Genomic DNA, 26,745 nt, shown 5'->3' on the forward strand with positions numbered 1-26,745 from the left:
GCGATTTCCTCTTCCAGGCGTCCCAATGTCCGTGTCAGGGCGGCCAGCCCTGCCCGCGCTGCTGCTGGCCGTGGCCATGTCTTCTTTCTGCTCGGCCGCATCCGGAGACGAAGCACGAAACCGGCTGTTGATGAGAGAGAAGATGATGCGTATTGGGGGGCAGCTGGTGCTGAAGCAGGAGGAGGAGCTGGCCAACCAGAGGCTCGGGGCGCTCAAGGAGGCTGAGATGCAGGAGGCCCTGAGGGCAGGGAGCATCCCGGCCAGCATGCACTTCTTCCAAGCCAAGAGCCTCATTGAGGAAAGTGCAGTGTTCAACATCCTGAAGAAGATGCCGAAAGGTAGGGGTCAGAGGGGACGGTTCTGGGGTCCTGGGGACACAGGAGGGACTAAATTGGAGCCGGTGGGTCTTGTGTTGAGTGGAGCCCAGACTCCACTGGGGCCCTGAGTCCTAGTCCTTGCTGGTGGACTCGGGGCGGGGGCTCCACGTGGCTGCCATCCACCCTGAAACCAAAACCCTGGCTCCGAGGGGACTCGGCCTCAGACAGGCTCCGAGGGGACCGGGCATCCCTGGCGGGGCTGGAAGTTGTCCCCTGTAAGAACGCGATCCCTCCTTGCGTACGTTCTTCTAGCCTTTCCGGGGGCTAAGTTACTGAAGGGGATGCGTCCTGGGTAAACAACACATTTCTAGTACTTCACTGCTACTGTCCACTGGAAAAAAATGCACAGCGTGAGAGCTGGGAGTTCAGTTTTATTTGGGGCAAGATGAGGACTATAGCCTGGGAGACAGCATTTCAGATAGCTCTGAGAAACTGCTCCAGAGAGGTAGGGGGAAGGTCAGTACCTACGTGATTTTGGTGAAGGGAGAGTACATGCAATGAAGCACATGTTGTTTTTGGGTTTTTTTGTTGGTTTTTGTTTTTGCAGTACCTCTCACTGCTGTGGCCTCTCCCGTTGCGGAGCACAGGCTCCGGACGCGCAGGCTCAGCGGCCATGGCTCACGGGCGCAGCCGCTCCGCGGCATGTGGGATCTTCCCGGACCGGGGCACGAACCCGCGTCCCCTGCATCGGCAGGCGGACTCCCAACCACTGCGCCACCAGGGAAGCCCGAAGCACATGTTTTTTGCAGGCGGTTTCTGCTAGTCACCAAGAGCAGGCGTCACCAAGAAGGAGGGGGTTGAAGGTCAGCAGCTGCAGCGGCTCGAGATTTAATCCTCGTAGAGGTAGAAGGCGAGGGCCAGTCTGCAGGTGACGCTACTGTATAGACGCATCGCCGTGAACAGTAGAACAATCATGGTCCTGAGCACGTAGCTTGCAGCTGCAAGCTTTCTATACTTCTTTTTTAGTATCACAGAGATTAAAAAATGTAAAGACTGTGAGGTTGGTAAAGCAGCCTCCCTGTTTAGAGAGGGGACACGCCAGAGCTCGCACAGCGGGACACCCGCCAAGGGGCCAGTGTCCAGGCCAGGTGCTCAGACGCAGCCGGAGGGCAGAGGGGGTGAACCCTGAGCCTCGAGTCGGTGCAAGGTCTGAAGGAGGCCAGAAGCCGCAGGGCTCGGCGGGAAGCAGGAGGTGGGCAGGCCGCATGTGGGGTGACGCGGAACAGGATGGGGGACTCAGGGACCCTGGGCCAACAGGCTGGCGTGGGCGGGCGGGGGCAGTCTTCTCACGCCCCTCACGCTGCGCTGGGCCCGGAGGACTCATCTGGGGGTCAGGCTCCCCGTGGGAGCTGGAAGCCAATAGATGGAGGCCAGCCTTCTGATTGCAAACCCGCCTGCGGCCTCCTGGATGAGACCCCCCAGGGCTCCTGCTGGTGGGGGACGCGGTCAAGGAGCCAGGAGGCCGGGCCACCCCGGGACGAGGCCGCCACAGACGGAAAGGGCCTCGTGTCCCCAGGAACGTGGCCCCGTAGAAAGCCGCGCCCCTCTCATCCGCCCCTGCTGGGCTCTCGGCCCCCCGCTGCCCTCGCCTCACCCCACCCGCCCCTCTCCCTGCAGGGGCTGCCTTACACGTCCACGACTTCAGCATCGTCAGCGTGGACTGGCTGGTGAGAAACGTCACCTACAGGCCCCACTGCTATTTCTGCCTCACCCCGAGGGGGACCCCGCAGTTCAGATTTGCTCGCTCGACTCCCCCCACCCTGAACACAACAGAATGTCCCGCGTGGGTTTTGCTGGAGAAGTTTCGAAAGGGGCTGCCGAACGTCACCGAGTTTGACCACAGGTGGGTGGTGGTTCGGGAAGAACCCGTCTCGCATCTGCGCAGGTGGGCTTGGCGTGTGCGCTGTCCCCGTGGGACAGACCCTTCTAGAAACAGCTGGCGTTAGAGAAGTCCGGAGGCTTTTTCTCTTAACTTTACGGGATCCTTTGCTTCACCAAGCATTCAACACCTTCCCCACCCGCAGCAAGTTCCTGGTACATTTAAAACCCGATTTGACCAGTGACACTGCTGCCGCGCCGAACAGGATTTGTCTGGACCCTCAGGAAGGCCGGAGACAAGGGGATTCTCAGCTCCTGGAGCCAAGAGGCCCAGGATGGATGAAACAGCCTGAACACACGATGGCCAGCTTCCTAACAGACTTGTATACAAACATTGTAATAACTATTCTAATCGTAGAACCATCTACAGAGGGCTTTCTTGAGGTATTTCCTTGATGAGTGAGAAAATGCAGCCCAGCCTGCATTTTAAGGAGGTTGCCCAAGGCCACACAGCTGGTAAACGGCTAATCAGGGAAGTAACCTGGGTCCTGTGCCGCCAAGTCCACAACTATTTCCATCGGACCTCGGGCTTGAGTTTGCTGGGGCTGCCACAATGGAATACCACAGGCGGGGTGGCTTAAAGAATACCAGTGTACCTTCTCACAGTTCTGGAAGCTGGAAGTCCAAGATCAAGGTGTGGGCAGGTTTCTCCAAGGCCTCTCTCCTGGGCTGGCAGACGGCCGCCTTCTCACTGTGCGTGCCTCCCTGGGGTCTCGGACACCAGCCCTACTGGGTCAGGGCTCCACCCTTACGACCTCATTTAACCTTAGTTACCTTTTGAAAGTCCTCATCGCACATTAGGAATTAGGGTTTCAGCATCTGAATTTTGGGGACACGATTCAGTGCATCGCACCCTCCAAGGACAGCTTGGTCTGAGATGTCCGTTCAGTGGGGTCAGCCTGGCTAAGAGGCCAAGGGGGACAGCAGAGCCTGGCTGGTGGGAGCATCCTGCCAGGTGTCTCCTGGGGAGCACTTGGAGGTCCCAGGGCAGGAGGCCTCCATCAGGGAGCCTGGGCAGGAGTCCTACAGGCCGGGGTTGATGGCCTGCCGCAAGCCCCTGCCTACCCTTTGTATCCTGACAGCCTGCTGAGGAATTTCACTCTGGTGACCGAGAACCCCCAGGCGACTTATGCAAACCAAGACGCGGTCTGGGCCAAGTTCGAGACCATCTTCTTCGCGATCGCGGGCCTCGTGAGCTACGCCCCGGTATTCCGAGACTACATCTCCCAGGGCCTGGAGGAGTTCTACCAGGACAATGTGCTGTATCTGGAGCTCAGAGCCATGCTGTACCCGGTGAGTCCGTCTCTGCTCAGGCTGGACTCTCTGCTCTCACCCTGCAGGGCTTCACGGGCTCCCCACCCTGGTGCTGCATAGGACCGAGGGCCGGCTTCACCCCCAAGGGGCCTGGTGCCTTTCCGGGGGCCATGTGAGCAAGAAGCCCTGGGCGGGCCCTGCAAAACTGGACATGTGCCCCTCACTGCCCGTCACCTCCCTTCCCTCGTGATCCCCCTGGCCCAGCTCCCCCGAGACGCACGGGGCGTGCTGATGCCTGGGCACCTGTCCTGGACTCTGGGCAGTGCGTAGTGCCCAGACCATCCTTGACCGTCTCCTTTCCTATCCAAATGCGCTACTGTGAGTCCCATAGGATGATGCCCTTGGTGCAAGGCCCGCTGAGCCTTTCATCTGGTAAATGGGTCTAGTTGCAGGTAGAGTGAGGTCTGGTGAGTTCCTGGGGGCCCTCTCTGTGGAGCACGGGGACTTCTATGGGCAACAGAGACATTTGATTTGACTTTGAGGAAGAAAGGTCAAAGAGAAAAAAAAGGAAAAGATTGAGAAGAGTCCAGAAGTATCCCAAAGTGTCAAAATATTAACAAATCGCTCAGAGGACCTTGCATGTTGGCCAGAAGCAAAGGGTGATGGGGTCTCAGTTACCTTGACGGACCGACCTCGGCTTTGCAGACCTGAGCTCGGGGAGGCAGCGGGGTGGCTGGGGCTCCAGGCTGGGGAGGCGTCCCACAAGGAGCCCGGGCGGGTCAAGTGCTGCGAGCGAGGACCTTTCTGGTGGGTATGGAAGAGGACTTTCCTGAGGACTTTTGCGGGGAGGTGGGGATTGGGGGTTGAGGGAGTAGCCGAGGTACTGGAAGGCTCTTCCAGTACCTTCAGGGGGCTCACAAGAGTGTGTGCATTGCGCTGTAGGGGAGCACACTCGCCCCCAAAAGTGTCACTTTGGCATGTGGATTATTTCGAGCTGAAACAATCAGGCCCAGAAGACGCAGGAAGAGCCTTTGACCTTCCCCCCAAGTGACTAAAAGACCTAAAGGGCCTGCTCTCAGCATAGAGCCGCACCAGAGTCTCTGCAGAGAATACGGCCAGGTGTGGTCGGGGGACCCCTCAGGGCCTGGACACCAGAGTCCATTCTGTCCCACTGTCCCTGCTGGCCCAGCAAACATGTGTTTACCAAACACTTGCTTTTTATCACCCTGTGAATTGCCTTCCTCGCCTTTGAAGTCCCAAACCCCTACCCCCAACATCCTCTTTTGTCTTGAGCTGAAGATGGTATTTAAGGTGAGGGCTTCAGCCATTTGGGTGAGCGGCTCAGTCTTCCTGGGTCTCTCCTACGTAGAGCTGTTATTAAACTTTTGCTAGATTTTCTCCTGTTAATCTGTCTCATGTCAGTTTAATTCTCAGAACAGCCAGAACCTCGAAGGGTAGATGGAAATGTCTCCCCCTACACCCCGACAGTTGGCCAGCTGGCCTAGGCAGCTGGATTCAACTTTACTGGCTGGACACCCCTGGCCCCAGGCTCCTGCATCTCCGAGATCCTGGCAGAAGGTGAGAATCCTTATCCTGTCAGTTTGCTGGATCTCCGCCTGCAGGGGCTTTTGGAAACAGGAGTGGAAAGAGTCCTTTTTCTCTTTTCTAAAATCAGATTAGCAGGAGAAAATATTTGTGGTGCTAGTTCTCGGGCCTTAGGGCCTCTGGGTCAGTGAATTTGGAAGAGAGCTCTGGGCTTGTGAATCCTTTTCCTCCCAGAGATGGTCGCTGTTTTTCTGTGTTTCTGTCTTTTGTATCACAAGGAGGAAAACCATTGGTCTGATTGGTTTTACTTTTTTCTTGTTCTCTGTCTTGAGAGTTTGGCCTCAGCACCAGTGAGAAAACTTGGCTGGTCCTGCCGTCTGGAAGGCGCAGGCACCAGGGCATTGGGTGGCCAGCCAGCTAGACTGGGATTCCTAGCTGTCACCTCTGGTCGGAAGCACAGGCCACACCTGGGCTTGCAACCAGCGTCCTTGTCCAACGGTGCCAGCTTCCGGGGGTTTGTCACAAGAGGTCTCCGTCCCCAAGGGGCCTCTGTCATCTCAACCTTCACTCCGCCTTTGCTTCCTTAGACCATCCTTGGGGGTGAACTTTCTGGAGCCTGTGAGGCTGTGTCCTTTGCACTCTCCTGGGACACCTCTTTTGTTCATGGTTAAGCCACGGAAAGCCTTATGGTGTGAGTTGGTATTACGATCTTACTGTCAATGGCCAGAGGATGGATACTTTGAACTGGAAAAACTTCTAAATTGGTAAATTTTTTAGAGACCTCTCCTTGTAAACACCTGTTTTATTGGTACCAATGTTAAGACCAAAAGGTTACCTTAACTCAAATGAACAAAATGGTTTGGGAAGCCGTATGGAATTCAGTGTCCTAGCTTCGCCTCATGGGTCTTACAGATGCTAATAAAAACGGTCCATTAATTAACAAGGGAGTGAGAAGAAGGGTGAAGTCGGGACTCTTTCCAACAAGGTAGACATTTGTAAAGGGTTGTTAAGGGGAGAGTCACAGGACTGGTCCCAGCAGTGTGGGAATCTATAGATGGTTATGAAGAAATGGGATGAAGGGCTTCCCTGGTGGCGCAGTGGTTGAGAGTCCGCCTGCCGACGCAGGGGACGCGGGTTCGTGCCCCGGTCTGGGAGGATCCCACATGCCGCGGAGCGGCTGGGCCCGTGAGCCATGGCCGCTGGGCCTGCACGTCCGGAGCCTGTGCTCCACAAAAAAAAAAACAAATGGGATGAATACAATGGACATTGATGGGATTAAAACAAAGGTTTTGATAACAGCACTACCTAAGGCTGGGTGGGCCAAAGGGACCCCCCGCCAGCACCCCCCAACATGAAAGGGCCCCAAACAAGTCCTCTCTCTTTCCCCCAGTTTGGAGAAGTTTAAAGGCCAGGACGCAAAGCTGACACCTAATAAGCCGACCTGAATCCCGAGGGCAACAGTCAGGCTGATTAACCAAGTTAAAGATTGACAGGAGGGCCTGGGTCCCTGGGGTGGACTCCGCACTGGGGACCCAAGGCCTTTGACAAAGGAGGGTGGAGGGAACTTCCCCTGACCCCTCGAAGCGGGAGCCCCAGGAGCTGTGGCACCAAAACCGCTTGTGGAGCCGAGTTGTGGTGTGAGGGTGGACGAGGTTTATAAAGCTTGGAATGTTTGAGGAGTGCTTGATGGGAAGAGATGTGATGTCCAGCTGAGAACTCTTCCCCGACAGTATCCAAACTGGTCTGTCCATTCATCCAAATTATTGAGTGTGCCAAGGCCTTGCCACACTCAGTAATTTGAACTGACTTCAAGGGTGGCACTATTTTGGTTTTCTTACCATATTCCATGGTCTTTATTGGCTCAGAAATTTTACTGTTTGTACACCCAGAAGCAAAAGGGCTCCAGAGGACTGACACACATTGACCAAAGTCATAAGAGACAGATGTATACACAAGAAAGTCAGAATGCAGTTTTCAGAGAAAATTGTCAATCAGACCAGTCACGTATGCTTTCCCATCAATAAATTCTCTCTTGAAGACAAATTTTTTTTAATTGAAATATAATTGATTTACAATGTTGTGCCAGTCTCTGCTGTACAGCAAAGTGACTCCGTTTTACACATATATACATTCTTTTTTTTTTTTTTTGAGTATAACTGCTTTGCAATGTTGTGTTAGTTTCTGCCGCACAGTGAAGTACATCAGCCGTACACATACACGCATCCCCTCCCTCTTGGACCTCCCCACTACCCCCCCACCTGACTAGGCCATCACAGAGCACCAAGCTGAGCTCCCCGTGCTAAGCAAGTTCCCTTTAGCTATCTATTTTACACATGGTAGTGTACTTATGTACATTCTTTTTTTAATACTCTTTTCCATTATGGTTTATCCCAGGAGACTGGATATAGTTCCCTGTGCTATACAGTAGGACCTTGTTGTCTATCCATTCTAAATGTAATAGTTTGCATCTCCCAGCGCAACCCCAAACTTCCCGTCCATCCCTCTGCCCCACCCCACCATGGCAAGCACAAGTCTGTTCTCTACGTCTGTGAGTCTGTTTCTGTTCTGTAGATAAATTCATTTGTCATATTTTAGATTCCACATATAAGTGATATCATATGGTATTTGTCTTTCTCTTTCTGACTTACTTCACTTAGTGTGATCATCTCTAGTTGCATCCATGTTGCTGCAAATGGCATTATTTCGTTCTTTTTATGACTCATATTCCACTGTATATATGCACCACATCTTCATCCATTCATCTGTTGATGGACATTTAGGTTGTTTCCATGTTTTGGCTATTGTGAATAGTGCTGCTATGACCGTAGGGGTGCATGCATCTTTTTGAATTATAGTTTTGTCCGGGTATATGCCCAGGAGTGGGATTGCTGGATCATATGGTAGCTCTATTTTTAGTTTTCTGAGGAACCTCCATACTGTTCTCCATAGTGGCTGCACCAACATACATTCCCACCAACAGTGGAGGAGGTCCCCTTTTCTCCACACCCTCTGCAGCATTTGTTATTTGTAGACTTTTTAATATTACCATTCTGACTGGTGTGAGGTGGTACCTCACGGTAGTTTTGATTTGCATTTCTCTAATAATTAGTGACGTTGAGCATCTCTTCATGTGCCTACTGGCCATCTGTATGTCTTCTTTGGAGAAATGTCTATGAAAATCTTCTGCCCATTTTTCGATTGGGTTGTTTGTTTTTTTGTTGTTGAACTGTATGAGCTGTTGGTATACTTCGGAGATTAAGCCTTTGTCAGTTGCATCATTTGCAAATATTTTCTCCTGTTCCGTAGGTTGTCTTTTTGGTTTTTTTATGGTTTCCTTGGCTGTGCAAAAGCTTATTAAGTTTGATTAGGTCCCATTTGTTTATTTTTGTTTTTATTTCTATTGCCTTGGGGTGAAGGCAAATCTTAACTTCTCCTGAAGCCAAACTATCTGATATTTTTGCATTCGGAGGCTAATTTTTAAATCCTGGGTGGGATCCCTAAACTGACTCTATTGCCCTAGTTTGACTTGAAGGGTTCGGGGACCCTGTCGTGGAGGCTGCGCCAGCCCTGAGAACCCGTCCTTCCCGTCCTGAGTCAGTGCCCCCTTTCCCCCACTTCCAGGTCTCTACTCTCCTGTGTATCCTGGATGACCCCCTTTTCCTGGGATATGTTCACACCTCCTTGAGGTCGGCCCAGGTGAGGGTGTGCATCTCCACCAGGATCCGGTGATTGTTTGCCGGTTTCACTCTGAGCACAGACCTGCAGACCTATTTCTGATTCTTGGGAAGTGGGAGTGGGCCTGACCTCGGCCCCCAGGAGAGTCTTGTCAGCCTTGTGAGTAGTCAATAAGTCCTGGGTACAAACGATCCTTTCAAAAGAAAAGAGAGGGTCCAGTCCCCCTTCTACTAAGAGAAGAATTTCGGAAAGAGATGAGCTGGCCCTGGACTAGCCCGTGTAGGGCGGAGGACAGTGCACCTCCCAGAGCCACTAGTCCCCTGTTTGGCCTGGAATCCCTTCCTTCGCCCAGCCTGGGCCCCGCCCCTAAGCCCATCCTCCTCCGGAGTCTGGTTTAAGCCCTGCCTCCACCACACACCCCCACCTTCCTGGGACTGGCTTCCTCTCCTGGAATCCCCGTGTGTATGTCAGCCCCGGTTTCCCAGCGAGGGAAATGACTGTGAGTCATTTCAGACCCGGCAGAGTCCTCCAGAGGCTCCAGGGGTGATAATCACGCTTAGGGGGGGTAGGTGTGCATGGGACTGAGTTGGAGGTGCTCTTTGGACCCTGACCTCCCAGGGTCCCAGACCTTGGGTCTCGGGTTGGGCTAGGGAGCTGCCGAGTTAACTAGCCAAACGCCCGCCCCCCGCGCCCCTTGGTTCCCATGCAGATGGTCTGACCCAGGCCGCACTTCAAGACCTTCTGAAAGCACTTTATCTGCATGGTCTCCTCTGAGCCTCACCACCTGCACTTTGCAGATGTGGAAACAGGCTCAGAAGAGTGCAAGAGCCTGACCCAGGCCATGTGGGCAGTGAGTAGGGATGGGCCAGGGGCCGGGGTGCTGGGCTTTGAGAAACCCTGTGGGGCTACACGCATCTCAAAAGGAGCTCCCCGAGGGGCTTCCGGCCTGGGGGTGTCGCTTCCTGTGGGCACATCCTGGCAGCTTTCGCAGAGTGGGGAGTGGGAGGGAGGCCTGCTCTTGGGGAGGGGACTTGGGCTCCGTAGGGGGAAGGGGAGAGGAGGGAGAGAGGTGCCGAGCGAGGGTCTGAGCCCCTGGGGAGGTATTTGGGGAAGCTGCAAGGAATTGGGCCTTGCTTCCAACCCCCCGCCCCCCTCCCCACGCCCCTTGGGGACACGTGGCTCTGGGGTCTGCCCTGGGGACCTGCCCAGCCAGCCTCTCTCCCCACCTCCTCCGGCACCCAGCCAGGGCTCCCTGAAGGTGGAGGGCGGCTGGGATGTGGGCTGGGGCGAAGACTGAGGGGGATGGGATTTGCTGTTTGTTCTGGTCTGACCCTGGAACAAAGGGCCCTTGCAGTCCGGAGTCTTTGCCTAACGCCCCCTTAGCCAGAGTAGGGGAGCCATCAACACATTAACAACTAAAAACGTCTGCCCTGGAATTCTTTTCTGAGCCCCCTGCCTCCCCCTCCTTGCCTGTGGGGCTAATTCAGGGCCTGGGATGCTGTTGATGGACTATGCCACTGCCCAGCCTCCTATTGTGTCACTAATGCTCCATCACAAAGGCCACTCACCCGTAGCAACAGTTGCTAGGCGGGTCTGAGCTCCTGGGCCCCATCCCCGCCCCCTCGGCCGGAATCGGAGACTCAGACTGGGTCGGGCCAGCCTTCCGAGAGGAGCTCCCAGGGGATTATGCACAGGAGCTAGCCCAGCTGGCATTTACCCGTGGGCGGTCTCGGGGTGGGGGGGGACACGTCGGGGGCGAGGGAGCTCAGGATGGTCGTTCGCGGACGGCTTCCTGGATGCTGTCACTTGTGTAACCAGCGGTCCCACTGCTCCCCCTACCCACTCCCAGGGTTTTGTCCTGGGTTCTTAGCAGAATCCTTCATTAGAAACTCCACCTGGCTTTTTGCTCTAGTGACCCGTGTTTCACGCCATTGGTGCTGCTCTGCGGAATCCCGATGGCCGCGCTTCCCTACCACGTTGCGCTGTGATCGCGCTCTAAACAAGGCTGTGAAATCGACGAACACGGTAGCTCTCCAGCCTAGAGGTACATTATTACATGAGAATCACCTGGGCGAGTTTAAAAAACCAGGTTCTACCCCCAGAATTTAACTAATCCGGGGTGGGATCCAGGCATTTTCTCCTCACTAGGTGGTTGGAGACTTTGAGACAGCGCCCCTCCACCGCGATGCCGCCGACCCCCAGCCCCCCGCTCCAGCCAGGGAGCCTCAAAATTCTCATCTGTAAAATAAGACCTACCTAACAGTGCAGTTTTTAGGATTAAATGAGATTGATGGAAAGCTCTCGGCATATGCCTGGCACGTAGCAGAAGCTCAGTTCACGCTTTTTAAGTGAATCCGGCTCTAGAAGTGGAAGCTGGTTGCATTCGGAACTAGAGCTTCTGAGTCCTAGTTTCTGGTCTGACACAAGCTAATTGTGTGACCTTAAGCAACGCTGCCCCCACATTTCCTTTCTGTTCCTTCAGCTTCAAATTCTTTAATTCCGTAATATCATAGACAACGGGAATTTGTAATCTTGTACTAGTTTAGGAAAGTAGTAGGTAGTTTGAATAACTTCCCCACAAATATGCACCGCCTCAAGTAAACTGCAGGATTTGAGATCATCTAAATTGGGTCCAGTGTGTTTTTAATCCAAGGGGGCTTATTATAGAGACATAGCCGCTTCTGTACCCCTGAGCCTTAGATGAACGACAGACCCCTTCTTGTACATACAGGTTGTCACATTCTTAGATGGTAACTCATCTTCCTATAGGACAACTGCAGATTTGAGTTGTTTTTCTGCATCTGGCCACAGGTTGCTGATAACAACACGGTATTACTAGTTATCATTTCTTTTTTAAAAATTTTATTAGGGTAGAGTGGCTTTACAACGTTGTGTTACTTTCTGCTGTATAATGGAGTGAATCAGCTATAGGTATACACATATCCCCTCCCCCTTGGACCTCCCTCCCGCGCCCCCATCCCACCCATCTAGGTCCCCACAGAGCACCGAGCTGAGCTCTCTGTGCTATACAGCAGGCTCCCACTAGCTATCTTTTTGACAGGTGGTGGTGTATTTATGTCAAACCTAATCTCCCAGTTCATCCCACACCCCTTCCCCCGCTTTGTTCACATGTCCATTCTCTACGTCTCCGTTTCTATTCCCGTCCTGCAGATAGGTTCATCTGTACCATTTTTCTAGATTCCACATATATGTGTTAATATACGATATTAGTTTTTCTCCTTCTGACTTAACTTCGCTCTGTATGACAGACTCTAGGTCCATCCATGTCTCTACAAATGACCCAATCTTGTTCCTTTTCATGGCTGAGTAATATTCCATTGTATATTTGTACCACATCTTCTTTATCCATTCATCTGTCAACGGCCATTTAGGTTGCTTCCATGTCCTGGCTATTGTAAATAGAGCTGCAGTGAACACTGGTGTGCATGTATCTTTTCGAATTGTGGTTTTCTCAGGGTATATGCCCAGTTGTGGGAGTGCTGTGTTATTATGGAGAACAATATGGAGGTTCTTTTAAAAACTAAAAATAGGGACTTCCCTGGGGGTGCAGTGGTTAAGAATCCGCCTGCCTGTGCAGGGGACACAGGTTCGAGCCCTGGTCTGGGAAGATCCCATATGCTGTGGAGCAGCTAAGCCTGTGAGCCACAACTACTGAGCCCGAGTGCCACAACTACTGAAGCCCACGCACCTAGAGACTGTGCTCTGCAACAAGAGAAGCCACTGCAATGAGAAGCCCACACACCGCAACTAAAAGTAGCCTCCGCTCACTGCAACTAGAGAAAGCCCGCACACGGCAACGAAGACCCAACGCAGCCAAAAAGAAATAAGTAAATTTATTTTTAAAACCCCCTAAAAATAGAACTGCCATATGACCTAGTTATCATTTCTGAGTGCTTTACAAATATTAACTGATTTGATCCTTGCCACAAGCCTCTGAGGTGTGATTGGTTTGGGATATATTGTAGCTCACTGGAGCCAGAAGGCGGACCACAACCTCAAACCAGCTGAGAACTTTCCTCTGAGGCTTGGCTTCAGAGCCTGTTCTAACTGCACCAGTGCGGCTGCGAGGGGCTGCAGGTCTCACCCTGGAAAGGGTCTCCACTCCTGCAAGTGGGGGGCCCTTGCGCTTTCAGATTCCTATCAAGGCTGCAGTTTCTTGGGCAGAGGCTGGAGGCCAGAGGGGCATGAGCTCGGGGCCTGGGCGGCCCCAGGGGAGACTTACTGGGGTGCCAGCAGACCAGGAAATGCTCTGGATGCGGCTTCAGTGTCTGCCCTTGTGGCTCTCCGTGCCACGGGAACTAGCAGTGGGACCGCTGACAGAATCCATGAGTGGGAACCACCCTGAGTGCATCAGCCCTCCGTGGCACCTTTTGTGTAGCCATGCAGACTCGACTAACCTGCCAGGGATCTTCCTTTAGGCAGAATATCATGTGTTGATCTATATATTTAAGTTTCTTTCTTTTGTCTCCTGTGCCCCTCCAACATCCATCTATCCACCCATCCCCTAAAACGTGCTGCGTGGGGCTTACTTTTTTTTTTTTTTGGCCGCAGTGTGCAGCAGGCAGGATTAGTTCCTCAACCAGGGATGGAGCCCACGCCCCCTGCAGTGGAAGCGCGGCGTCCTAACCACTGGACCGCGAGGAAAGACACGGCACTTTTTTTTTTTAATTGAACTATAGTTGGTTTACAATGTTGTATTAGTTTCAGATGTACAGCAAAGTGATTCAGTTACACACATGTATATGTATCTATTCTTTTTCAGATTCTTTTCCATTATAGGTTATTACAGGGTATTGAGTATAGCTCCCTGTGCCGTACAGTAAGCCCTGTCTTAGTATTTTTAAAGCTGCAAGTAGGGATTTCCCTGGTGGTCCAGTCGCACTTCCACTACAGGGGGTGCAATTTCGATCCTGGGTTGGGGAACTAAAAAAAAAAAGAAAGAAAAAGGTGCAAGTAGACAGCACTCTTCTTAGGTTAAAGCTCGTTTCTGGAGCTCCTCCTCTGGTCCTAGGAGAGCAGGTGGGAAGGTCAAGCGACAGGGACCCCGTTCTCAGGGATCTCCGACCTAGCTGGGGTGTCTGGACAGGTGACTTGTAATGACGGAGCAGTCAAGGCACGGGGCAGAATTCCATCCTTCCCTTCTGCAAATCAGGTGGGTAATGCCAAGATGACGTCAGCTAATAATTTTGGGTTGAGTTAATACAATGGTTCTCAGACTTTTACTCACAAAATCTTTGAGGATCCTAAAGGGCTTTTGTGTATGTGGATTATAGCTACTATATCCTGTATAATATAACCAGTATTAGAAACTAGAATTGAGAAACGTTCAAAGCACAAGCCTGCACAATTACACCATCTATTTTGTGTCAGAGCAATATTGCCATATGTGATGCAGCTTCTGGAAAATTCTGTACACTCAGAGAATTAGAGTGAAAAAGAAAACATCTCAACATTTTTATGAAGACAGTTTTGAATTTGTAGACTTTGCAAAAGTCTAGGGGACCCTCAGCGGCTCCCTGACTATCCTTTGAGAACTGCTGGAGTACAGCATCAAAGATTTGAGGATTCTAACAGAATGCCTTGATCAGTAACAGGAAAAGCATTCCTTTAAAAAATCCTTTGGGGACTTCCCTGGTGGTGCAGTGGTTAAGAATCCACCTGCCAATGCAGGGGACATGGGTTCGAGCCGTGGTCCGGGAAGATCCCACATGCCGTGGAACAACGAAGCCCCTGCACCACAACTACTGAGCCTGCCCTCTAGAGCTGGCGAACCACAGCTACTGAGCCTGCGTGCCACAACTACTGAAGCCCACGCACCTAGAGCCCGTGCTCCGCAACAAGAGAAGCCACCGCAATGAGAAGCCCACGCACCGCAACGAAGAGTAGCCCTCGCTCGCCACAACTAGAGAAAGCTCGCGCGCAGCAACGAAGACCCAACGCAGCCAAAAAAACCCCCACAAAACTTTGTAAGTAGGAAAGGAAGAAAGTAAGTTTCCTTTACCTTCTTACGTTCTGTTCTTGGGATGTGCAAATTAAACTGACAAAAGCAGGGCTTCCCTAGTGGCACAGTGGTTAAGAATCCGCCTGCCAATGCAGAGGACACGGGTTCGAGCCCTGGTCCAGGAAGATCACACATGCCGCGGAGCAACTAAGCCTGTGCACCACAACTACCGAGCCTGCGCTCTAGAGCCCGTGAGCCACAACTACTGGGCCCGTGTGCCACAACTACTGAAGCCCGCGTGCCTAGAGCCCATGCTCCACAACAAGAGAAGCCACCGCAATGAGAAGCCCGTGCACCACAACGAAGAGTAGCCCCCGCTCACTGCAACTAAAGAAAGCTGGTGCGCAGCAACGAAGACCCAACACAGCCAAAATAAATAAATAAATTTATTTAAAAAATAAAAAATAAAGAAAACTGACAAAAGCCACATTAACAGGAGAAAAGCCATAGAAATTTTATTTGATGTCAACGTTTAATTTTTACGTGCATGGAGACCTTCATAGAACAGAAGTGAAGACCCAAAGAAGTGGGTAGACCAGGTTCTTATATGCTACAGTATGTTAACAAATGGTGAGAAATTGTGGAAAAGCAATAAGACAAAGGAAAAGAGGTTTGGGCTTCCAGGTGCAGTAAATTGTGGGGAGGTAAGTGTATGGGGGAACTAATAGAAGACGGGTTATTTTAGTCAGGTTCGTCTGTTCATATCCAGCTCGGAGCCCAGTTTCTGTCTGCAGTGATAAGGGCTGTTCTCCCGGAATGGGAGCTGGAAGGCGGCGCCTTCACGGACAGAAATGTATGTCCTGCTCTGAGGCAGAAAGGAGGGCACAGAGCTCTGTCTGCTTCTGTGCTTCTTAATTGCCTTTAGCTCAGAATAATCCTTATGTAAAAGTGAGATCTTTGGGGGCAGCACATCTGATACCCCTCAGGACCCCCAGAGATGCACAAGCAAAAAGCCTGCTCTTCCCCACTGCATGTTTTCTTCTGTCTCACCTACTGTGCACCCCTGGTCTTCCCACTCTGCCCCTGACCATTTCGCTCTTGGTGTCCCTAGTGGCTTGGCCACCTCAGGGGTCCCCTGCCTCAGGGTGGGAGAGTGGGGAGATGAAGTGGGTCCTTGGAACACCCTTTCTGGCTTGTGTCCTGTCGTCAGCTGGCCTGTTCCTCATTCGCTGCACAAACGCTTACTGAGCACCGACCATGTGCCAAGCACTGTTCTAGGTGCCAGGACCCAGCCTTGAACACGAGGCAGACATCCCAGCCTCGTGGCACCAAAGAGCATTATCCCATTCGGGGCTGGGACTTCTGATCAACCTCAGAGGCTGTCACAGGCACTGAACAAGGAAATCACAGAGTCCAACCTAGTTTTGGAGACTGTTGGCAGCTGGGACTGGAGATCTGCTCTGCTCACCTCTGACATCTGGTCGGGACCATGCTTCCCTCGCAGGTGTATGAACTGAACGGGACGGTCTACAGCCCAGAGTGGTCGGTGAGGTTGTACGAAGAAGTGGCTCGTAATTTTGCAAAAGAGCATCCTGGGTTTATCGGAATCAAACTCATTTATTCGGATCACAGGTGAGAGCGAGCACGGCTGAAGCTGAAGGACTAGGAGGAGACGGGGGTGGGGCGGGGGGTGGGGCGGGGGGAGGGGCTGGGAGGCTGGGGCCAGAGACCCCGGGGGACTCCATGTGCAGTAGCGGGAGTGCAGAATCCACTCTGAAATCCTGACCAGGCTGGAATGAAGAACTGTGGCAACTTTCCAGATCATTGCAGGCTGTGACCCACACCGGCCTGGGTCATCAGTTACGGGTTTAGTGTTTTTGCCTGAATGTTTTTTGCTTCAATCTGCGGCCGGGTTCTGCCTCACGGCAGCCACGTCTGTGTGGAGGCCTCTGGGAGCTGCAAAGAAACCCTCACCCTTGCCCCAAGCAAGAGGAGGAGGCCTCCGCGGAATTCGGATTTCACCGAGGAAGGGTCTCCCTTTTGTCGGAAAGCAGCCGGTCTGGACAGTCGGCGCCGTGTCCAGCCGGAGGGTTTGGGGAGGGCAGACCCCGCCTGCTCAGCCCCCCGCCGGGGGAGGCGGAAGGGCAGTCAGGCCTCCCTGGAGCCCCCTCCCGTCCTGGTGAGACTTGGGGCCGCCGGCGCTGGTGGGCCGGGGTGGAGCTGGCGGTGGTGGATGGCGGAAGCTCCCGGGGGCCGGTGTCAGGAGCGCGGCCGCACGGCGTCCCCTTGGCGCTGGGGACGGAGGCAGCTGCTCCCGGTGCAGAGGAGGGACGGGCAGGTGTGGGGCTCACAGAGCCGGGGATGGAACAAGCGGGGCGATGCCTCGGCCCCACATGGACTTGCGCCTTTTCTCTTTGTGCTTCCGTGGTGTCGCTCCCGCCTTTTCCCTGCCCTGGGCTGGAAGGGAGAGACGTGCAGGGCAGAAGAGACACTTTGGTCGTGTGGTTTCTGCAGTGCCCGGGCCTTGCTGACGGAACCAGGGCCCAGGCCCAGCTGCCCTGGCAGGGACTGGGTGGCCTGTGGTGTTTCACAGGTGCCCAGGGAGCAGTGGGCTGGGCACCTCCAGGACCATCCTCTCAGGGATGCGGGGCAAGTTTCGGGCATGGCCGCTTTGCTTCAGTCAAATGCAGACCAATAAAACTGCACTATTTGTTTTGACCCCGTGGGTCCCCATCCCCACTGGCTTTCCAGAGCCTACGCTCTCTGTGGGCCCCGCCGGAGTCCTTGAAAAGATGGATTTGGGCAGAATTTCTCCGTGATGGGGCACAACAGCCTGGACGGGGCGGGGTCGTGTGGGCAGGGCGGCTGGGTGCCCTGGACGAGGCCAGACTGGTCGTGAGGGGCGCTCACTACACCCACTGGCCCCGAGGAGCCTGTGCCCGTGCTTCTCTCCATCTCTCCCACAGGTCCAAAGATGCGTCCACCATCACGAAATCCATCCAGACAGCCATGGAGCTTCGAGCCAAGTTCCCCGGGATGGTGGCGGGGTTTGACCTGGTAATGGGCCCAGCCCAAAGCCCTCCGGGAAGAGCTGGGTGGCCGGCACCACTGAGACCCTCCCTCGGGGCCTGGGGGGGGGAAGGGAGAGCAGAAAAGTTCAGAAAAAGGCTAGAAAGGGAAGCTCCAGAACAAGGAAGGGCCAGGATGAGGGGCTGCCCCCCACTCCCCGGCCTCTGCCCTGCTCTGGCCTCAGTGCCCACGACACATCGCTCTTCAAGCTGCAGCCCAGGGCTGGGGTGTCTGGAAGGAGACATGGGCCTGGGCCTGAGCGTACCGTCCAGGATCCAAAAGCGGCCCCGCCCCCTTCATCCCAGCTGTTTCCAAAGCCCCCTCACCCCCCACCCCACATAACAGCCAGGCCACACTTCCAGGTGACAACTCCGTAACCTCACTCAGAAGCTACATTAATCTAACTGGCCAAAGGCACCCCGACCCCTCTTCCAGAATGTGCACATTTCACTCGAGCCTCCGCTGAAGCCCTTACTTTCAGACCCGCCAGGGCCCCGGGAGCGGAGCTCAAGGAATGTTTTCTTTGGACCAGGGTGTCCTCCTGGGGTCCTCGGGGGCTGCTCAGGGGATCTGGCCTCTCCAACCCCTTTTCCCCTCTGTCTGCGGCGCCTCCCGACCGGTCCCTACAGGACTCAGGTGCACCAGTCCTCGAGGGAAGCCGGGCTGGTGTTGTTCAAAGGGTCGGCTGGGGTCTGCACTCCGTCCTGCTGCGCTGAGCGCCCAGCTTGTGTTATCACGAGGGTGTCAGCGCCCCTCCCCGCCTTCTCTCCCAAGGCTCTCTCACTCCCGGCCCTGGGGGTGGGGCCCCCTTTGAAGAGCCAGACTTTGGTGCAATTGCGGTCGGGCTAATTACGGCTGAGGGACTCTGCTGGGAGCTGCCAGGCCCGGGGAGCCCAGGGGTCGAAGGCCACAATCCTCCCGACCCTGGTCTAGGGCTCAGGCTCTCCCGCCCTCTCTGTCTCTGTCTCTGTGCTCTCTGAGTCTCTCTCTCCCCCAACAAGGAGCTCGGGCTGGAGCGCAGGGCTGGGAAAGCCGTGTGCAGGACACCACGCAAAGGCTGGGAGGGTCGAGGTACAGCCTCTGAATAAGGGGGGAGTTCTTTCGGGGCAACGCGCTCTCTTTTTCTTTCCCAGTCCTGCTACTGGTCCCTCTCAAAAGGCTGTGTGCCTGAGGCCTCAGCATTGCTGGCAGGTACAGGGCTGCAGGGCACACCAGCAAGGCCCCCCACTCTGTCCTGCAGGTGGGGCGAGAGGACACGGGCCACTCCCTGTATGACTACAAGGAGGTTTTGATGATTCCAGCCTCGCGGGGCATTAAGCTGCCTTACTTCTTCCACGCCGGAGAGACAGGTGAGCCTATGACCCCGTCGGGGACAGAGGGGGTGATGGGCAGGGGCCCTGGCCATCTCCGAGGGCACGGACGGGACACCGGGAAGTGGACTGACAGCCCCAAGGCGTCTGGCGGCACCTGTCCCTTTCACGTACATTATCACATCTGTCCTGAGAGCAACACCCGGAGAAGGAGGGACAGGGATACTGGGGCAGCTGCCCTTCACATGCGTTATTCACAGCTCTCAGCTGGTCCTGCCAGGAGGGCGCTTTTGCCCCCATTTACAGGTGAGGAGCCCAGGGCTCCAGCCAAGCACAGTAACTGGTCCCCGGTGAGGAGCTGGGACCTTTCTGATGATCTCCTTTTCATAAGGCGTGAACTGTGCTTTCGAGGTCGACTCCCCTGCAAAGGGGCACCCCGGGAGGTGGTGGGAGAGGGACCCCCAGACCAGCGCCACGGCTGGGAGGCACTGTCCACACCCACCAGGCTGAAGGGGGGACCCCACCCCACTCAGGCAGCCTGGCTGCCCTTGTTTCTGAAATGCCATCCGCCCAGCCATGTCTCTGCTCCTCAAAGCTCAGTCCACGGGCTCACTGGTCATCGCTCAGCCTCCAGACATTCCAGACCTTAAATAAAACACGTCGACCCTCAGCAGAAGCAGCACCAGGTCACAGCTGCGACATCAGATCCCAGGGAAGATCTGGGGGGCTTAGACCTGCTGCATCCCGACTGGCACCCCTCAGAGCACCTTGGGCTCCTGCCACCCAAGAAGCCCTAGGAGCCAAGGGCAGAGCCGTGGGAGCTGGGATTTCATAGCCGGGCTTAAACCCTTGTGTCTCGTCATCTCTCAGAGGAAGGCTCCTGGGCACTGATCTCTCAGTTATGTATTATTTAGGCTGCCCCGGGTCGTAGATGTGGCACGCGAGCTCTTAGTTGCGACACGCGAGCTCTCAGTTGCGACACGCGAGCTCTTACTTGCGACACGCGGACTCTTAGTTTTGCCGTGCGGCACGCGGGATCTAGCTCCCTGACCAGGGATCGTGGAGTCTTAACCGCTGGACCACTAGGGAAGTCCCGCCAGGGAAATCCCGCGCTAATCTCTTTTTCCTGACATTATTTTCAAGTCCATTTAGATCCAAGCTGTTCTAGGAGATTTAAAGAATTGTTTGTGGGGGTGGGGAAGTGGAGATGGTGTGTGTAGGGGGGGGTGTTAGCCTTGAAGACCACGTGGTTTGGTTGGGAAAATCATACTCACCTCTGTGAAATCATCTCAATTCCAAGACGCATGGTCCTAGGAGAGGATTTTGCCAGGACTTGGGTATTTAACACCTTTAGTTAAAAAGAAAAAAATCTTTGAAAAGAAGTAGTAGTTAGGAAACTAGTGAAAATCTACCTGAAGCACATGCCCTCACCAGCAATGGGAACACGTGGGTTTCATTCCCAACAGAAAAGTGGAGTTTTCACCTTTCCCATGTGAATCAGTCAGGATGCTTTTCCAGGCATGGGGCCCTCACACCTGGGTCTCACAATTAGGTCTTCTGTGATCTCCCACAATAAGCAACCTCTGCTTGCTTTCTGGGTCCGGGATTTCACCCCACTTGGCCACAGATATGAAGTCACAACCAGGCGTGACCAGAGAGGAGCTGTTTCCTCCAGGGCACCTCCTTGTACTGGGGGGAAGCTGCAGGAGTCCTCACCCGCACCCTCGCTCCCCAGGCTGGCAGAGTCCGAACTGCCATTCTCACCTCCAGCGAGGCCCTGCCAGCGGGAAGCCGCCTCGGGGTGGCTGGTTCCTGCCGGCTGCTGCCGTCCTGCCACGGGTTGTCCCAAGAGCTCTGTTACAGACAGAAATTAAAGTTCGTACAAATCATTAGAGTGACCGAGTCTGCAGCACATTGCTGTAGAGGATCCTACACATAAAATTCCCAGAAAACAGCTCTGGAAACAAACATAAAATGGAAAGAAAGAATATGGACGGTGGGTCAGGTAGACCAAGGCTTGAAACCCAGTTTTGCTGCTTCCTGCCTGAGGACCTTGCTTGAGTTTATAAAGCCTGTGTGGGTTTCAACTTCCTCAACTGTTACATACGCACATACACACGTACGTACCTATAGGCAGGCCGTACCTCTCTTCAGCATCGTCATAAGGAAAACGTGTGCGCGTGTGCGCTTTTGTGTTAATGGTCATTTCTCTTCCTTTTCCTGCTTGGGGAGTCTGGGCCTTTCACCTGCAGATTGTCTGTGGGTCCCATCCATCCTGCTGAAGACCCACCCCCTTTATTCCTAGACTGGCAGGGTACCTCTGCAGACAGAAACGTTCTGGATGCCCTGATACTGAACGCGACCAGGATTGGCCATGGGTTTGCTTTGAGCAAACACCCGGCCGTCTGGGCTGAGGCTTGGAAGAAGGACATCCCGGTCGAAGTCTGTCCCATCTCCAACCAGGTACGCAGGCTCCCTGGGGCCAGTGGAGGGCACTCTCCTCCCCCAGCCATGGCCAACCTTTCTCCTGCATAATCTCTCCGTTAACTCCCTTGGTTTCTCTGTCCCTCCACTCTCTCACTCCCGGTCGTGAAGTTATGTAGGAATGGACTTTGCCTAAACCATTCATAGTGATGAGGGGCCCCAGTGGGGCGGGACTGCGGGTGAAGCTATGGACGAAGCTAAAGGGGCCCAGGACGGACACGCAGCGGGTAGCGTGGGGTCCCACTGCCGGGCAGCTGCCTGGGGCTTTGTGCTTAGGGCAGCCGCTGCGAGCAGGACCAGGAGAGACCAGATGTTTGTGGAGAAGACGAGGACTCGCGGGAGGACCGGCTCTTCCTGCGTCAGGACCGCCCAGAGCCCCGATGCTCGGAACAGTGACGGGGACGGCAAGGCCCGGTTATACTCGCGGCCTCACCTTCCTCGTGACGGCTCTTCATGGATGCCCGGTTGTCTCTGCCTGGGCAGGTTCTGAAGCTGGTGTCTGACCTAAGAAACCACCCTGCAGCTGTGCTGATGGCCACCGGGTACCCCATGGTCATCAGCTCTGACGACCCCGCTACGTTTGGAGCCAAAGGCTTGTCCTATGATTTCTACGAGGCCTTCATGGGCATCGGGGGGATGACAGCCGACCTGAGGACCCTCAAACAGCTGGCCGTGAACTCCATCAGGTGAGTGTACCTGTTCTCCTCGGTCACCGCCTGTGTTGACCGCTCCGAGGTTTGGGCTGAGGCCCGGAGGTTTCCGTGCTCTTCTCCGCATCGTCTCCTATCCTGTGACTGCTCTCGGGCTGGGGACACGGTGCCCTGCCAGCATCCGAGGTCCCCTCCCGCCCCTCCCTGGGCTGACCCGGGCGCCCCGCCCCCGCAGGTACAGCGCCCTGTCGGAGCCGGAGAAGCAGTTTGCCATGGCAACCTGGGAGGAGAGGTGGCAGAAGTTTGTGGCCCAGCTGGCAAGGGGCCCCGAGTGAGGAGACGGCCGTCTGTCACCCGCTGCCTCTGCTTCCCTCCGCCCCGGCCTCGCCTTCTCTCCGCCGGTCTGGAACCCAAGGAAGTCACCTCCGTCTCTTTACCAGAACCGACCTGCGAAGGCCACCCTCAGCCTCCACCTTGCCCGAACTCTCAGAGCCCTCATCAGTGGACCCCACACACCTCGTGGAATGTCCTCCCTCGGCCTCGGTGACACAGCCCCTCCGGGTTCCTGCTTCCCTCCGGCCGCAGCTCCCGGGGGGGCCCCGTCCCCGAGCTCCTCTCGGCTGGTCTCGGGTGGGCGTCCCTCAGCTCAGCCCTGCACTTTGGTCTCCGCTGCTTCCCTCCCCTTTTCTCTCTTCACTCCACACTCTTCTCCTGGGTGGTCTCGTCCACTCCTTCCCTTTAGAAACCGCCTACTTGATGATGATTCCCAAACCTGTGGGTGATTCCCAATCAATACACTCGATGGCCCACAGGAGCCTCGGAGACCAGCTCCGAGCAACGCTTCCCTCCCAGGCGCCTCAGTGACTGGCATGTCCGTCCAGGCGGCGCAGAGGTCGTCAGAGGAGTTCTTGCTGCCCCTGTTCACCAACCTCCCCACACCGCTGCTGCCTGCCCTGCAGCGGCTGTATGCGCTCTGGCCTGACTCGCAGCAGTCCCTAGCTGCTCTCTCTCTTCTCTTTGCCCTTTCCAGCTCGTTCTCCGGGAGCAATGACTGTTTAAAGTTAAATTAGGGGCTTCCCTGGTGGCGCAGTTGCTAAGAATCCGCCTGCCAATGCAGGGGACACGGATTCGAGCCCTGGTCCGGGGAGATTCCACATGCCGCGGAGCAACTAAACCCGTGCGCCACAACTACTGAGCCTGCGCTTTAGGCCCTGTGAGTCACAACTACTGAGCCCGTGAGCCACAACTACTGAAGCCCGCACGCCTAGAGCCCGTGCTCCACAGCAAGAGAAGCCACTGCAATGAGAAGCCCGCACACCGCAACAAAGAGTAACCTCTGCTCGCCGCAACTAGAGAAAGCCCGTGCACAGCAACGAAGACCCAACACAGCCAAAAATAAATAAAATAAATAAATTTATTTTTAAAAAAAGTTAAATTAAACCAGGGTCCTCCCCTGTGACAAGTCTGTGCACTTAGGAAACTCCTGTCCCCACTGGGCACGTAGCACCCTGTGAGCCGGGGTCCCTCCCACTCCATCCCGCCCCGCACGGGACTCCAGCCTCGGTGTCCCGAGCTCTGCCAGCCCCAGGGCCCCCCTGGGTCTCTCTGCCGGGAATGCTGCTTCTCCCGCTTGTGTCTGACTCTTGTCACCCTCGGGCTTCATGTCCTTGTTTCAGAAAGGCTTCCCCCTCGGGGCTCCTTGCTCTTCCCTCCCACTCCACCGTGATGTGTAATGACCATGTATCTAGTTCTGCGGGGCCGCCCTCCCCCACGCCGTCGTCTCCCCGTGGACAGGCACGAATGACCGGTTCACGTCCACCGCGAGCCCGGAGCCCAGCCCGTGCCCAGTCAGCCCCCAGTAAACAGTGTGTTGCAAGAACGGACGTGCCGTGTTCGTGCTGAGCTGAGGTCGGGTCCCGGCTCCCAGCCTGGTCTCTGGGAGAAGGTAGGCGAGGAGCTGGCCCTGGCCTCACGTGGGCCCAGGCTGCGAAGGAGAACCGAAGAAGTCATTACAAGTGCCCTGTGGCTGCGGTGAAGCCCACCCTCTCCCTGGCTCCTGGCTCCTGGCTCCTGGTGCTGGGACAGCCTTGCTGACCAGGGTGCTCAACCACAGGCTGGTGTCCAGAGGGAACCAGATGCCCTTGAAGACCTTTTGATTCATGGCCTTAACCAATCCCAGCAGGGGGCACACGGGTCCCAACTGAGCTGACTTCCATTCAATGAATGGTGACAACGGAACTTAGCAGAACGGGCTTCGGTAGCCAGCTGCCACGGTCATGGGGGTCTCCCAGGGGTGTGGGGTCTCTGATTTGGGAAAACTAACCGGCTGTGGTGCCTTCGTGCCGGTTCAACAGGCAGTGTCCCCGCAGAGAAACAGAAACACCAGCAGAGCCAGACCAGGACTCGCCAGGAGGGAGGAGCCGTGGCCCCCGGTTCTGCGGCGGGCAGAGAACGTAGAACCTGTTTCACTCACTCCTCCTGTGACTTCCCAGAGGGGCCCTGACATACAGGTCTTCGGGGAAAACTTGTGTTAGTTGAATTCTTGTAAGCAAAACCTTGCTGCACCCGGGGGCGCGCTGTTTCTTTCAAGGAAATCGGTAGCAAAACCTGTTCACAAAACACCTTTTGTGATTTGAACCCCTGGAGTCTGTATCTATTTGTTTAGAGTGAGGTCTCCTTTGTCAGATGAAGGGTCTGGGCTGGAAAACCAGAGTCCCCATCGTCTGGCCCGCGATGGGTGCCCTGGCCTGGCCTCCCGGTCCTGGAGTTTTGCTTCCGTCCAGGACAGCTTGGGGTGGGGGGCGGTTCTGGAAGATCCAACTGAGGGAGTGCCGTTGGAGATGTGGATCATCCCCTTTCCCAGCAGTTTAGAAGTTGGGATCCAACCTCAGGGAAAACCGTGGAACATTTAATCTTATAATCTTGAAATAATGTGAAACTTCAGAAAAGTAGCAAGAATAGTACAAAGAACTCTAAACATAAATAAATAAACCATGTTTATTAGTTTCTTGTGTTTCTTTGTACAAAATAAACAAATGCACATGTAAACTCTGTTTCCTCTTTCTGTGATGAAAGGCACACGTTGCCCACTGTCCTGAGCAACTGAAAACATAAATGAGAAAGGTGATAATCAGAAGATCCTAGAATAACAGGAAGGAGAAACGACACTGACCTCTGATGAGAAACTAGCTTTAGGCAAGAGAGAATGTACATCCACTGAGGGTTAGTGTCTGAATCGAGACGATTACTCCCCTTGTGGCTGTTTTAGTTACCTAGTGCTGCACAGTAAATTATCCCAAAGTTTAGTGGCTTAAGAAAGCAATAAGACGTATTGTCTCTCACGGTTTCTGTGGGTCCGGGATTTGGGGTGGGCCCAGCTGGGCAGTTCTGTTTGCGGCAGTTCCGTCTCTCTCGTGAGTTGGAGGGGTGGGAGCGGCTGGGGGCTGGCCGGGACCTCCTTGTCTCCACACAGCCTCCCGCCTCAGCCAGGGGTCTCTGCACAGGCCCGGGTGGGCTTCCGCACAGCATGGCGGCCGAAGGCTTCAAGAGTACGTGTTCAGGGAACAAAGCAGAAGTTCTATTGCCTTTTCTGATATAACCTTGGAAGTCCCCTGGCATCACATCTGCCATACTCCTGGGCCATATCTCTCTAGGCTAAACCCTCCCGGTTTCAAGAGGAGGGGGAGAGACCTTGCCTTCTGATGGAAGATGGTCAAGGTCACATAATAGGAAGGACATGTAAGATGCCATAGAAAATATCTGGAAGAGACAACCACCAGATGGTGGTTTTCCTGGTGCTGCCATTTCTTCCATATGTATGAGCTGCCATTCTGCCGTAAGAAGAACTTTCTCTGATCGATCGATTGGTTATCAGGTGCTGCCCGGAACTTCCTCAGGACGACCTGGCTGTTTAATTTTTAAAGTTCACCAGAACAGGATTCTGCGACCCATCTCGGCCACCTCGTCCAGACCCCCAAATGTCCCTTTCCCCAGGTCAGGAGTTTGAAGCACTGATGTGAGCCATGCCTCTTGCAAGACTGGACTCGTTGAGGTCTGGCTACGTGTAGATGCATCTATCGGCCGAAATTAAGTCAGCTTGCTAGATTACAAACACCGCTTTCACATACATAATATATGCTACTTTAATTAGCAGCCATCCTAAAATAACGGAACCTTCTTTGTTCTTTCTGCTGCGTCCCGAAGCGCGGACGTCAGAGGTGTGGGATCTGGGATCACGGTGGGGACAGGCAGCGATGTCAGACGGGTTTTGCCCTGAGAAGCATCTGTAGTTCCCGATTCTCCCCGCCGACGGTGCGGCTGGGGCAGAGACGCTGGGTTCCACGGGGTCCAGGCTTTTCAGCCAATAGCCTCTTCCTCTTCCTCCTTCAGGGTGGCCAGGATCCAACCTCCCAAAGGGCCTTTCCTTGGGGACTGTCCGGAGACCGTATGTTAGGAGATGAGGTCTGCCCAGTCCAGCCAGACCTCCCAGAGGGGAAGAGGTGGGAGGACTGGAAGTTTTAGATTCACAGACTATCAGAGCG

General features: G+C 54.6%; 1 protein-coding gene across 1 annotated transcript; it reads left to right on the forward strand.

The window, feature by feature from the left end:
• ADA2 (adenosine deaminase 2) lies at positions 1-23,585 on the forward strand. Its single transcript, XM_082666211.1, has 9 exons — positions 1-338; positions 1,995-2,220; positions 3,338-3,548; positions 16,196-16,323; positions 17,658-17,748; positions 19,001-19,109; positions 21,376-21,533; positions 22,038-22,240; positions 22,440-23,585. The coding sequence occupies exons 1-9, from the start codon at positions 26-28 to the stop codon at positions 22,537-22,539; spliced, it is 1,539 nt and encodes a 512-aa protein (XP_082522337.1). The 5' UTR covers positions 1-25; the 3' UTR covers positions 22,540-23,585.
• Positions 23,586-26,745: the final 3,160 nt, after the last annotated feature.

This window comes from Grampus griseus (assembly GCF_964374135.1).
Source record: "Grampus griseus genome assembly, chromosome: 11".
In the NCBI taxonomy this organism is placed as follows: Eukaryota; Metazoa; Chordata; class Mammalia; order Artiodactyla; family Delphinidae; genus Grampus; species Grampus griseus.